The 14,278-nt window shown below is 44.1% G+C and overlaps 1 protein-coding gene across 3 annotated transcripts in view; it reads left to right on the top strand.

Moving 5' to 3' along the window:
* Nucleotides 1-14,278, top strand: part of ZNF512B (zinc finger protein 512B) — a 264,244-nt gene that overhangs the window by 232,402 nt on the left and 17,564 nt on the right. For all 3 annotated transcript variants that reach the window (XM_086949746.1, XM_086949747.1, XM_086949748.1), the window contains 3 exons: nucleotides 12,234-12,401; nucleotides 12,492-12,683; nucleotides 13,747-13,848. In XM_086949746.1, coding sequence (XP_086805872.1) covers nucleotides 12,234-12,401; nucleotides 12,492-12,683; nucleotides 13,747-13,848 — 462 coding nt within the window. The remainder of the gene's footprint in view (nucleotides 1-12,233; nucleotides 12,402-12,491; nucleotides 12,684-13,746; nucleotides 13,849-14,278) is intronic.

Raw genomic sequence — 14,278 nt, forward strand, 5'->3', positions numbered from 1 at the left:
TTACTTACCTGTAATCCTGGTTCTCTACCAGGGGTATACTCATCAAAGTCAGTCAGTCAAGGAATCTTTATTCGATTTAGTTAAAAATCATACAAAGAGAATAAAAACATTTTTATACAGATACTCGTCAAAGTCATAAGCAACTCACCCACCTCCCCGGACGAATACCAGGACTGTCTATTTTACATGTTACCCATGCTGTTCTCACACTGTTATACACCGTCCAAAAGAACTGACCTAACTGTCACCTGTGGTGCGTGATGGGAGCCTGGAGGCTCATGGAGGTCTTAAAGGCAAGGCGCCAATTTTTCAGTTGTTACTATGCAGCCTATCTAGGCTAAATCTGCCTCTATGATCCTGCCTGTTTTTACCTTTGAAAATAAAGGTTGTGTGTTTCAAAGAAACCCAGGGCAGTGTGTCTGTTTTGGCCTTTTTCCTGCCACAGCCAGGACATGTGTCAAACAGAGAAGGCATTTTAACAGAAAAATGCCTCAGTTCCTGTCAGAAAAAGACACAAACTATAAGAGGGAGGCGAAAGGTATCAAGTGCAGCTGAAATCACTGATATAGAACTCTAATTTTTGAAGAGAAAAAAAAAGGTTAAGTTCAATGCTCCACAGGTCCGGTCCCAGGATTCTTAAAGACACAGTCTCCCCTTATAATGACAGCAAATGGACTACACTGTCCGGCAAGGCTTTATCCTTTTCTTACTTGCCAAAAGGGATTTGTGAGGGATTTTTTCGGTTATACTAAAAAATGGTCATGCGTGAAATGCATGTTTCCTGGGTCTATTTCCCTTTTGATTCAGCAAGATGAAGTAGTTTGACCACTGTAGTCTAATCCTATAGGCTGCATTAAAACATTCTTAAGAGGCTACGCAGGCCTTCCTGAAGAAAGGCGAACTTCAGCACTTAGAAATATATCCTGGAAAAAGTACACCGGGGTCCCTGCAGGCGGGCGGGACTATTCTACGCTTTCGACTATCATGGAAATACCCTTATGAGAGAACAGGAGGTACAGGTTAGAAACTATACTTTCTCAATCAACGTGGGCAAGTCCCACCTCCACCACTCCAAATATAGCTCTTTCTATGAGAAATTCTAAACACAGTCGCCAGCCCAGCACAGTTCCAAGCCTTCCAGCTTCTGCTGGCCCTTTTTCAGCCAGATCTCAGCTACAAGTGAGAACAGTAAAGCGCCTCCTCGACATGATTGCCCCCTGCATAGCCACCAGTCCCCACGCCCAATTACACAAGCGTCCGCTTCAGGAGTGCTTAGCGGCACAATGGTCACTAGCGGAGTCTCTATGGAAGGATCTAGTGTTGATTTTGGCCAGCACTCATCGTTCTCTGCAGTGGTGGAACAGCAACAGTCTTTTGCAGGACAGATGTTTTCTAGACCCAGACCCCCAGAGGACCATCACCACGGATGCCACTCTCACAGGCTGGGGGTTGCATCAGCAGGACATAACAGTTCAGAGTCTGTGGACACCTCTTCAACAAACCTTCCACATCAACTATCTGGAGTTACTAGTAGTCTGATTGACTCTGAAAGCTTTCTTCTGCCATGTACATCACAAAACATTCTTGGTCAAAACAGACAACATAACTGCCTTGTAAACAGGGGGCATGCACTCCCCCAAACTCTTGACATTAGCGCAAAGCATATGGCGTTGTGTGGTACCCCACAGTGTACATCTGCTAGCTGGTTACCTTCCGGGGGCAGACAACAACTTCACAGACCTGTTCAGCAGGATCCAGCAACAAGTCCACTTGCAAGAACTCCACCCCTAAGTTGTTCTCCCCTACTTGCAACCTTGGAGGTTTCCCAACATAAATTTGTTCGCAAACCGCCAAACAATCAAAATGCCAAGCTTCGGCTCCGGGTTTCTACACCCAAAGTTCATGGGCAATGCACTAGGGATGAACTGGTCAGAGTTATTTGCCTACACTTTTCTGCCTCTCCCACTCCTTCCAGACATGGTTCAGAGGCTACGGCAGACTTCTGTCACTATCAGCCTGGTATCTCTCACGTGGCCCAGGCAGCTGTGGTTCACAACCCTCCACAAATTGCTTGTAGTCCCTCACGAGAAGCTCCCCAACAGGCCAGAACATCTCACTTTACACCAGGGCACAGTCAGGTATGCCAACCCCAGGCAGCTCAACCTATCAATCTGGCTCCTGAGGTCCTAGAGTTTGGGTATCTCAATCTACCAGTTGAGTGTATGTCCATCCTCAGAGGCTCGCCGTCCCACTACCCGAGCCTGTTATACAGCTGAGTGGAAGAAGTTCATCCACAATTGCCTCTCCAAACACATAGATCCACTCCAGCCCATAGTGCAAGACATTGTCTACTACCTACTTCACTTACAAAGATTTGGACTGGCTTACACATCCATTCTCTTATGTTTGGCTGTAGTAGCATCATACCTGCAAAAAAGGGAACACTCTTCATTATTCCCAGTCCCAGTCATTAAAGCCTTTATAGAAGAACTTAACCACATCGCTGCTGTGGTTATTTTTCCCCTGTGCTGGAAATTGCCATTTTGCTGGTGTCATGACGAGCTCAGCTCGTCATCAGCACAGCTCAACTGTGCCTCATGACGAGCTGAGCTCGTCATGAGCATGGAAGGGGTTAAGAGGGTTATCCCCAACCCAGTTACCCACAACCCCCTCCTGGAACCTTAATGTAGTCCTCAGTAGGTTCATGGAACTCATTTAGACACCCTTCACACGTGCACTCTCTATTTCTTGTCGTTGGAAGATTGTGTTTTATCAACAGTTACTTCCCTTAGATGGGTGAGCGAGATTCAATATCTTACGGTGGAAGGACCTTTTTTCAAGTTACGCGCTGACCGGGTAATCTTTAGAACTACCCTAAAGTTTCTGCCTTAGGCAGGCATTCCTTTCCACCTCAACCAAACAATTGAACTCCTGGTATTGTATTGTATTGTATTGTATTGTATATTGGATTTATATAGCGCCTTATCACCCAGGGGTCTCTAAGCGCTTGGCAGAGAGTGAGCACAATGCTAGAGGGGAGAGAGTTAGACATTACCCCAAGCCTCCTGAAACAGCACCGTTTTTAGCTTTTTTCTGAAAGGTAAAAGATTTGTTTCTTTGCGCAGGCTCTCTGGCAGTTTGTTCCATGCACTGGGAATTGTATGGGAGAAAGTGCGCCCTCCAAAAGAGGATAGTTTAAAACGCGGACAAACCAGTAGAGCAGCATCTGCTGATCGTAAATTCCTGCTTGGGGCGTATGGAACTAAACATTTCTTGATATATTTTGGAGCTTGTCCGTACAGGGCTTTATGCGTAATGCATAGGCCCTTGAATTTGGCCCGCTGTTTCACCGGCAGCCAATGGAGTTTATGGAGGAGGGGGGTAGCCTGAGTCCTTCTAGGTTTGTTGAAAATCAGTCTGGCGGCATCGTTCATGACTATCTGAAGTCTGCTCAACAATTTTTGAATAATATATCGACATACAAAAAGTTGCCATAATCCAGACGTGCCAGGATCAGTGCTGATACTGCTCTTCTGAGCGTGTCTACCGTTAGGATAGGGGATAGTTTGCGCAGTTGTCTCATTAGCCCCACACATGTACCCACTACGGCTGAGACCTGGGCTGACATAGTGAGGTTGGCATCAATGATCAGGCCCAAGCTTTTCACTGCTTCAGCTGGTATTGGGGATGGCCCTAATTCGGTAGGCCAGAGGAGATCGTTCCAGGGGCTAGATGCCGTTGTGATCGCCAACACCTCGGTCTTATCGGGATTTATTTTTAATGAGTTGGCCGTCATCCAGTTCACGGTGAATTTTAGGATATTTTGCATTCTCTGATATGCCATTGGACAATTGTCAATTTGAATAATAATCTGCGTATCATCGGCATAGTTGTATATACTGCAGTCCATCTGATTAAATATTGAGATGAGGGGTTGCAGGTAGGCATTAAACAGTAAAGGTGATAATGCTGAGCCCAGAGGGACTCCACATGTGATACCTGCTGCCTCCGATACCAGGTTAGCCAATTGCACTCTCTGGACCCGTGACTCAAGGAAGGATGTCAGCCAGGCAAGGGCGTTGTGCTGAATACAGAGATCCCACATCCGCAACAACAATAGGTCATGATTGACCGTATCAAATGCCGCGGAGAGGTCTAACAGCACCAGGGCACATGGGTTTTTCCTATCTGCTCTAAGTCTCAGGTCGTCCAGCACGGAAAGCATGACCAATTCCGTGCTATGGTGGGCCCTGAAACCGGCCGGGTTGGGCTCTAATAGGGAATTATTTTCTAGATGTTGAGAGAGGGTGGGCAGTACGTGTTGTTCCAAGATTTTAGCTAGGAACGGTAGTTGTGAAATGGGACTGTAGTTTTTCAAGATCTTAGTATCAGCCCCTGCCTTTTTCAAAAGGGGGATCAGGGGGGCCTCCTTGAAGTTGGATGGAACCTGTCCAGTTGTAAGTGAGCTATTCAGGAGTGATAGTATGTTGTCCTCCAGCCCTAACCATGCTTGTTTAAAAACCCTTGGAGGACACGGGTCCGACGGTGAACCTGATTTAACTCGGCCCATCACTGTTCTCACGGTTTCCTTAGTGAGTAAGGTATTGAGGTAAGGGGCTGGGTGACTGTTGGGGTAATTTTGGTCGGAGTATCGGGACAGTCCAGTCTGGGGGTCGTCTTAATTTCGGACAGGAGATCAACTATCTTGGTGGTAAAAAAAGACTGACATTTTTGGCAGTCCTTGTGAAAAGGAGGGGGGCTGTTCCTTCTTTTTTCTCAATTCAGACAGAACTTTAAAGATTTCTCTCTGGGGATTAGGAGAGGTCGCAATTCTGTCTTCATAAAACTCAGCTTTCCTAGCCCTAATAGCTTGTTTATATATAGTTAACTCTTTGGCATATAAGGTTTGAATGTCGGAATCATACCCCTTGCGCCAGGCTCTCTCTGTCCGACGCAGGGAGCGTTTCAAGAGCCTTAATGCCTCATTGAACCATGGAGCACTTTTACCCTTATCTCCGATTTTGACCCTTTGTGCTGGTGCCACCGCCTCAATGGCGCTTTCCAGTTTTCGTGATAGTTTGAGACTGGCTGTCTCAGTGTCATCCTCTGGTAGTCTATTAAGGTGAGGTGGTAGTCTCTCTAAAGTGGAGATTAGTGTGTCAGTGTTGATTGTGTTCCACCTTCTCACGACCTGCCACTCAGCGTTATGCGGTACGCTTTGCCCTGGAAATACTATTCTAGCCTGCAACTATTCTACCCTGGTGTTCTTTCCACATCCAGAATAATTAGCCGAGAGAGCCCTTGAACAAACTAGTCCAGTGGTACCAACCTTTTGACTCTTGAAGACCCCCACTGAGCCACTACTGGAAGCCAGGGACCCCCAAACAATTTGTATGATTTAAATTTCAAACATTAAAACAGTAATTCGCAAAAATACACAAACAAGTACACACCAAACAAATTCTTGAATTACTAAAGATGTATTACTTTGTATTGAAAAAATATGCAAAGGGGGACTTTAGTGGGTTCTCCCCCAAGAAAATGTGGGAAACAATGATGCATTCTACAACACATTTATCAGTTATATATTTAATTGTATTAGCGTTTAAAGCATAGTAAATGATGACCTTACAATGCACAAGCATGCTGTAATCTTTACTAAGGCTCTTCAGTGATTCCCTCACTATCACCATCCAACAGTACCTCTCATCACTCCATAGCCCATCCCTCATATGTATTTCATTTGTTTTATAGCACCTCTTATACCAGCGTACGGTGTCGGAGCACTTTACATCACACGCATAAATAGACACACATACATGCAAATCATACGTGTGTAAATCGGTGTATAGAGAATGTTACATAAAGGAAATGTGTCTACAAGGTGTAGGATTCACATGTCCTCTATACTGGTGGGCATTTTAAGACTGCTTGGTGTGAAGGTGCACAAACTCAGGATTCAGAACATAACTCAGTGCTTAGCACTGACTTTAGTAATACGAATTTATTTCTACCCAAACAAACCTCTTTTAAGCAGCATCAGGATATTGAAAGACTGGGGAAAAACATAACTTACTAACTTTTACTATTCAGTTTGCATGCAGCTCTTTGATGGCAGTTCATTGCTCACTGTGCTAGATTACGATTGTAATTTATGAACTGCACAGTAAGAACAGAATCTCTGTGAATAGCAGTAACCCACTGAGCTACGCACACAAAATACTGTTCTTTAAAATGCATGGAATACAATCTTTGCAGCAGGCATATTTACAATCTGCGCTACCATGATTAGTCAACACTGCCACTAAACAAAACTCCCATCTCTCTCCAGCAGGTACATTAATCACCGGAGTTAACTTGACACTTTTATTGTTGCCCGAAAACTGCTGGTTACACAAGGCAATTTGCAGTGATTTTATAACTGTGATGCCAGACCCCTGAGAATGTGTCACGGACCCCTGGGGGTCCGCGGACCACAGTTTGGTAACCCCTGCACTAGAAGTAAAGAGGACCCTCATGTACTATATTGACCAAAATGTTTCAGCAAAATTACCAACTTTTTGTGCCTTACACTGAAGCACACAAAGGCACTACCATTTCCAAAGCAGAAAAGGCTTGGTGTCTAGTCAAGTACATTCAAACCTGCTATACTTAGGCCAAATACACCTTCAGGTTCTACCCAGGAATTTCTACCTGTAAAAACACAGCCTCCATGGCCTTTCTGTGTAATATCCCATTAGCTGATATCTGTGAGGCAGCTCCCTGGTCCACACCACACCACACACATTCACCAAACAATACTGTGTGCATATACTAGCATACCAGCAAGCTCAAGTGGGCCAGATGTACTAAATATACTTTTTCCATCTTCTGCAACATCCGCTAGCTAACAACCACTTAGGGGAGTATTGCTTTACATGCTATGCAGCGCATGTGTATTCACAGCTACACATGCCACAAACAGAAATTGGTACTTACCCTGTAAGCATCTGTTTGTGGCATATATTGCAAGAGATACAGATGCACCCACCCTCCTCTCCGGAAGCCTTCGGTTTTTGCAGATGCCTTTTTTTCTTTTACTTATCTTTCTTTCCTAATTTTGTTTTGCATTGTAATCTTCCTGGACTTTATGTGCTCTTTTAACATCCTCACCGCCGTGCAGGAAAACAATCTAACAATTGAGCTGATGCCCATGCGCATTACCAGTCATAGGAGGAGGTCCTATACCTTGTAACTCGAAAGACTTGTTTATAGAAAAACAAGTTGTACACGTTCGAGCCCAACACAAGATGGCAGGTGTGTGCAGAGCATGCAAACTTACAGTACTACATGGCACTAGCAGATGCTTACAAGGTAAGTAACATTTTCCTTTTGCAGCTGAGGTTCTCATAACCTAAACAGTACATCTATCACTTTCAGATAGAAGCTTGCTATGACAGTCTCTCTCTCTCTCTCTCTCACTCTCCCTCTCTTTCTCCCTCTCTCCCTCTTTCCTCACCCTCTCGCTCTCTCTCTCACCCTCCGTCCCTCCCTACCTACCTCTCTCCCTTTGGAGGTTTCTGAGTCTTTGGTATACTTTAATTATTTGATTTTGGTCCGAGGCATATTTTTTGAGGTGTGTGGTCCAATAAACCTTTTTTAACCAAGCATCAAGGCCTTGTGTTTTCTGTTATCCTCTTCACCCCTTTAGGATACATCTAGGGTTTTGGCTTGTAACAGTATGTGAAAAATTTTCAGTGTGTTTATGTTGGTGCTGTGAGTTGGCTAAGATGTTTTGGTAGCTCGCTGACAATGGACTTTGCTTGATCTTTACAAAAAATACTTAAAAAATTAGCAACTCTGTGACCGCTTAGTTTCAAAAGTAAGATGCTACACATCTACACTAGGCTCATTGTACCTTCTATTGACATATTGAAGTTTGATCTCTCAGTTTAAACAATCTGTCAGGCTTCTCAGCAGAAGCGTTGTTCCTACATATTCTACAAGGCATAAGAATATGGTCTCCGCTTCCACCACGAAATCAGGGATGTCAAACCAATATCTTAGATTGTGCTGAGTTCTTCCATTTCGGACAAGTGATAATCTCCCATTGGGGTTTCTTGACACTTTTTTATGTGACTTTTCTGTCCTTGATGTTGAGAGGTTTCTCCAAATAGAAGGTTTCTCCGTGCTAAAGGTTGCCTCTGCACCAAAAAGTATATTGATCTTGGCATTGCCAATAGTTCAGGTGTAACATGTTATTGCCATCTGTTGTTTCGTCCTTATCCTTTGAGCATATCATTGTTTAAGATCACACTTTCTCCACAGTCTAGGTGGTATCCCTTTAACTTGTCTTTGTACTCTCTAGCACGTATGGTAAGATCTGAAATTAAATTCCCTCTCTGGAGGCCGGCCTGACTAACTTGTTCTATTCAGTATGACAAATTGTTTGCATTTTATTATTTAAAAATGCAACTCCTTCATAAGACTGTGACATAAAACAAGATCCGTCATACATCTGGGAAGAAGGTTTCAAATTTCTTCGGGTTGGTAAGAAATAGTGTGATTCTCGGATGTTTAATCAACATCATATTTTCTAGAACCCTCTTCCATGCATGGATATCTGCTAGCTATGTGACTAGTTCCTTCTTAGGCTTTACCAACTACAGGTGACTTGAAATAAATTTCTAATTTGGAGGAGAAATTATGTTATGCTCTTGGTATTTTAATAGCAATTCGCCTCCACTGAGAACACGCAATATCAGCAGTTCTGCGCATTGGAGTTTCCAAGGCGTCTCTTGTTATAAGATGGGATCCGCCTCGGTCGAAACTCAGGACTCCGTTATGCAATTCCACCGCTACCCCTCCTGTACCGAGTTCTGAAAAAGAACAGGCCTGATCAGACCCATGTCATTCTAGTGGCCCCAGATTGGGCATGGAGAGTATGGTATCCAGAGCTCCTGGACATGAGCATCTGTCCTCTAATCAGGCTGCCCCTCTAGGAGGATCTTTTGTCACAGCAACAGGGCAGGGTCCTGCAACTGGGCATTCGTAATCTCCACCTTCATTCTTGGAGATTGAGCAGTGACAGCTGAATGCCTTTGCAGACAGGCGTCCCTCAACAAAGACATTATACGCCTGTTATTGGAACAAATGTGTGGCTTGGTGCAGCGCACAACAGATTGACCCCCCTTCAGGCACAGTTATCTCATGTTTTGCTATTTGTTTTGTGTCTCGCCCAGCAAGGCTTTGCTCTGGGTGCAGTTAAAGGGTATTTATTGGCTCTTTCTGACTTTTTGCAGTGCCCCAATCAGTCCTCATTATTAAAATCACCACTTGTAATACGTTTATTGAAAGGCCTACAATATCTGTTTTCTCCCTCTCCCTTTGTCGTGTAACAGTGGAACCATTACCTGGTCCTCAAATATGTGATGTGTATGTTATTTGAGCCTCTTCACAGTCATCCTTTGTGGCTTCTCACTCTCAAAACGGTATTCCTTGTCGCTGTAACATCGGTGTGGGATGTAAGTGAGCTTCAAGCTCTCCGTGCCCAGCTACCGTACACCGCCTTCTTCCACTGCATACAAGTTCTGCAGACACAAGCATACTTCTTGCCAAAAGTTATGATGTCATTCTACTTCGGTCAGAATAACGCATTGCTTGTGTTCTCCGCTAAGCCTCGTCCCTCCAAGGAAGAGGAGAGACTCCATCACTTCGGCCTCAAAAGAGCATTGAGCTTTTACATTGATCATACCAGAGAATAACTGGGTGGACAATCAGCTTTTTATCAGGTTCATTGGAGAGCAAAAAGGCAAAGTCATGAAAAAGAGGACTATCTCCTGCTGGATCGTGTTCTGTATTAAGAGAGGCTGCGCATTGACCAAAAAGCAGTCTCCAGAAGAGAAGCATGCTTATTTCATCAGAGCCAACGCTGCATCCACCGCGTTGGCAAGCGGAATTTCTGTCCTGGACATCTGCCAGGCAGCTGTGTGGAATGCTTTCATGAAACACTACTGTCTTGATATCCAGATTGGCCCAGAGAGGCATTTCGCCCGCTTTGACTTACAGGACTTTTTGGTTTGAGTTCACTCACAGACCCACCTTCAAATAGGTAGTGCTTCAGTATGTATTCAAAAGGAAAGGAATCTACTGTTAGAAGTCTCTATCATAAGAACAAGTTACCTTTGGTAGTGCTCTTTCTGATAGAGACTCTTATCTAATCACAGATTCCTCACCAGTGCTTTCATCCTTCCTATTCTGTGAACTGGACTCTGTCAATTAATATGATCGCAAGTTTAGGAATCTGCACACTGGTCAACGCCAATTTGCTAGTGTGGCTTTGCATCTGAAGAGCTGGAGATGTAGACAGCTTCAAAAGCAACAGATGTAAGCATGTGGGAGTGGTGCCTTTAAAGTTTATAGGCACCACACATCATTTCTGGAGCGGAAGTGTACTAATGCGAAGCTCCTCAGCTCCACCTACTGGCATGCAGAGTTACTGCTGTAATGCTTGCAGATCCAGTCTGACAGCTGGGGGATATTAAAAAGGTGAGGAATCTGCAGTTAGATACAGTCTCTACCAGAAAGAGCGTTATTATCAAAGGTACGTAACTTGTTTGTTTGGCACAAAATTTGACATTCCAATGGAAATCAGATCTTTCCATGCTTCTGCCAATGTTGCTGATTCATCACACAGTGCCAAAGTTATAAGCAAATCAACAAATTTCTTTCCAGCTTCTAAGATATACAAAAGTGTTAACCTTTTAAGCACACCTCGCAGTTTTTTCTAGTCTAATGTCTCGAAAAACAGTGAACAGGGTTACACAAACAAAAATGTACACATGTTCAGAGTAAAGTTCTTCATTCTTGCATGGTTTGGTGCAAATCCGATCATTGGTTTTAGCTGTAGGTGCAAGCAAAATGTCCTGTTGGAGGGAAAATGGGAAAAACATGTTTTCTGGTGCCCACAATTTTTTTGCCCTGCAGAGAACTGTATGGAATTTGGCATATCTGACCATAGTTGACTACGCTAAGCGAGTGCCACATTTGGTGCTGTGTTGGGAGCCAAAATAATTGGCAAATCAATAAAATGCTTTTCAAAGTAAAGTGCGACTGAAACAGCATAGTACTTAGTGGCAAATGGTACTGTGTAATACATACATACATACGCACACACACACACGCATATAGCATGTATGTAACATATTTTGCTTCTTCGAAAATAACAGTGCTTAATTTGACCCACTGGTTGCAGGTTGGGCTCCCTCATTTTTGGCGACCTGCACCTACTTTTTCTCAGTAGTCTTCGATCCAGAGCAAGAAAAATAAAAACACAAAAGGGGTAAATAAGGATGAAGTGAAAGACAGGAAAACAATGATGAAAGGAGAAAGCAAGAATGAAAACAGACTTGCAGCAGTGAAATAACAGGGCAGTTAGTGTCTGATGGTGGATTAGATGGAATGAAGTCTACAAAACCAAAAAGGATAACATCCTGGTTGATAGCACCAGCAGCGACCGGTGCAGGTAAGGGCGGTGGGGAGCGGTGGAGGGGATGTCGACAGACGAAAAGATAGGGCAAATAAAATAGTTAAAAACATCCTATTCCGTCGAATATTGACATCCTCCCCCCCCCCCCCACCCCCCCCCCCCCCCCCCCCCCCCATCCTGCAGCGCCCTGTCCCACTCCACCACGCTTACCTGCACCGGCTGCTGCTTGATAGCAAGCTCTACAAATCTGCCTGGCACAGCATGTAAATCCAAAACAGATTCTTGCTTCAGTGGGGAAAAATGTACCTGTTACAATAGGTGTGCAATTTGATAACTTTTTGCTAGGCCTAGAAGCAAACCACTCATCCTACCAGAGCTTAATACATGCTCTGTTGCCTAGCAAAGAAGTATTTGCATACCAGTTGGCTCCAGAACAATATAGAAATGGGAGATCAGCATGGGAAATTGTTGAGCATTCGTCGACTCAATTCACACATGCACACAGTCGAGGCTGAGAGAAGATTTCAGTTTCCAGTGTTATTTCTAACTACAAACCCCATAGATAAATGCCTTTGATAGTCGCCTTTTCTTGACTAACTAGCATTCAAAACACAGGTAATTAACCCAAGCAGTGTTGCTTCCATTTGTCCTGTACGTCTTGTGTGTCTTTGTTGATTGTTTCTAGATTGTGTTTATTCAATTTTCTCATTTAAATTAGCTGTTGTATTTGCTATTGAGGTGTGCTTCATCACTTTCTTTTATTCAGGGTTGCACAGCCACATTTACGAGCCTGATGGGCTACCAGTATCACCAGAAGCGATGCGGCAAGGAGCCCTCTGAGGTGGAGAAGCCTGTGTTTGCCTGCCGGCACTGTGAGAAGACCTACAAGTCGAAGGCTGGGCACGATTACCACGTGCGATCAGAGCACACTGTGGTGAGGCACCTGCTCTGCTCCACTTTTGTGCATTGTAAGAAGGTGCTTCATGACGCCATGTGACTCTTCTTTCTTGTTGATCACCCCAAGCCCAGTGAGGAGCCGCAGGAGAACTTGGAGGATGAGTCTGCAGAGGATTTTGAGCGAACACCAAGTGGCAGGATTCGACGCAGGTCAGCTCAGGTGGCTGTTTTCCACCTCCAGGAGATAGCTGAGGACGAGCTGGCGAAAGATTGGAATAAACGGAGAATGAAGGACGATTTGGTACCTGATACCAAGCTAGTGAGTTATGGTGCTTTTCCTTACTGTAAATTGTCAGTGCACAACTTGTGAGAGCTGTTAAAGAAGTGGAGGTGAAGCATGACATCCAGGAATATAGTATGAACTATTTTCTGAGCTAACCAATGGCAGAGTTTGCAAACAGTTTGTTGTGTACCAATCGTATTAGGTTCGAGACTACAGACCTAATACTGCCTGTGGTCTCTCTGGGGGCTGGCTGGGCATACTACACGTTCCTCAACACCATCCTCACTCAGACTCTAGTTAAATGTAGATCTCACTAGACATTATGAACATGGAAGTCGCCTCTTGGATAATGTAACATGTGCTTTGAGAGTAACATAGTTTATGATCCTGTAAACTACAGCATGAGAAGAAATGCATATATATAGTTGCTTGTGTAATGATGAAGAAGATAGTCTAAATGGTGTAGTTAATGACTATGTGAAACACGATTCCTTGGTTTCTTTGATAAAAGATATTTAAAAACCAGAGACAACATTGGAACTCTCACCATTGCAGGCACTGCATATACATAACCTGTGCCCTGGATAGTAACAGCTTCACTAGACAACACCTTGCAACCCCCCCACCCCCCCCCCCCCCACACACACACACACACTCCGGCACAGTGAAAACAATGTCTCTTGCATTGTACAGCCACTCGCTATCTCTCTACTTGTTGAAATTATTCACAGACACTCATCTCAGCATTTTTTTCCTTGTGGATGTAGAGACTACTCCCCAGAATGTGCTGGGGCTTTAAATCTGATCTGGTGCATCCGAACACAACCCTCCCTTGCAGCCATCCACACCAACTGGCTACTGGCACATCTTATGTTACATGCCGGTCTGATGTTTTTTGTCTTGTGAACCTTCTCTGCATCTGGGCACAGAGTCAAATGTTATTCCTGTGTTTGAATCAGCATGCGGTCACATTTCTCTATATGGTAATCGTGATTAAATTATGAAATGTACTGTGTGTCGTGTCTCAAACTATTGTTGGAATCTCCAATCACCAACTGCAGGACACAAGTCATCTTACAATCTCACTTTATTTTGGCAGCTAAATTACATCCGACCGGGACTTCCGACATTCCATCCACGGCTTCTGGAAAACTGGAAGAATGAAGTGAAGGAGCAAGGACAGATCATGTGTCCAAATCATGTATGATTCACACCTCCAAGTACCATTCAATGGCTTTTCTCTATCCCTATGGTAGTTCCTACTATCCTATGTCACTAAACGTGGATCTTATGTCATAGTTGATATTCTACGTGTCTCTTTTAAAGTTCAAATATAGGCTCCTATTCTTTAGAAGAATGTAATGCCTTCCCTTTCGCTCCCCATAGAATGGAGTCTGTGAAAAAATGCAATATTAAGGAGCTTGCTACATCCCCTATGCCTATTTTATTTTTATTTAAAAGATTTATAAAGCGTGCAGCTACCCAACAGGTTTCCCAGTGCTGAGCAGGACAACGTGCAAGCCGAGGTTGCAGATAGTAGAACAGAGTGGATTATACTTGGTTGTAAAGAAAGGTCTTTAGCTTCTTACGAAAGGCTAAAGGCGTCTGACAGATCCTAAGTTCCAGAGGAA

Source organism: Lissotriton vulgaris, unplaced genomic scaffold, assembly GCF_964263255.1.
Source record: "Lissotriton vulgaris unplaced genomic scaffold, aLisVul1.2 SCAFFOLD_722, whole genome shotgun sequence".
Classification (NCBI taxonomy): Eukaryota; Metazoa; Chordata; class Amphibia; order Caudata; family Salamandridae; genus Lissotriton; species Lissotriton vulgaris.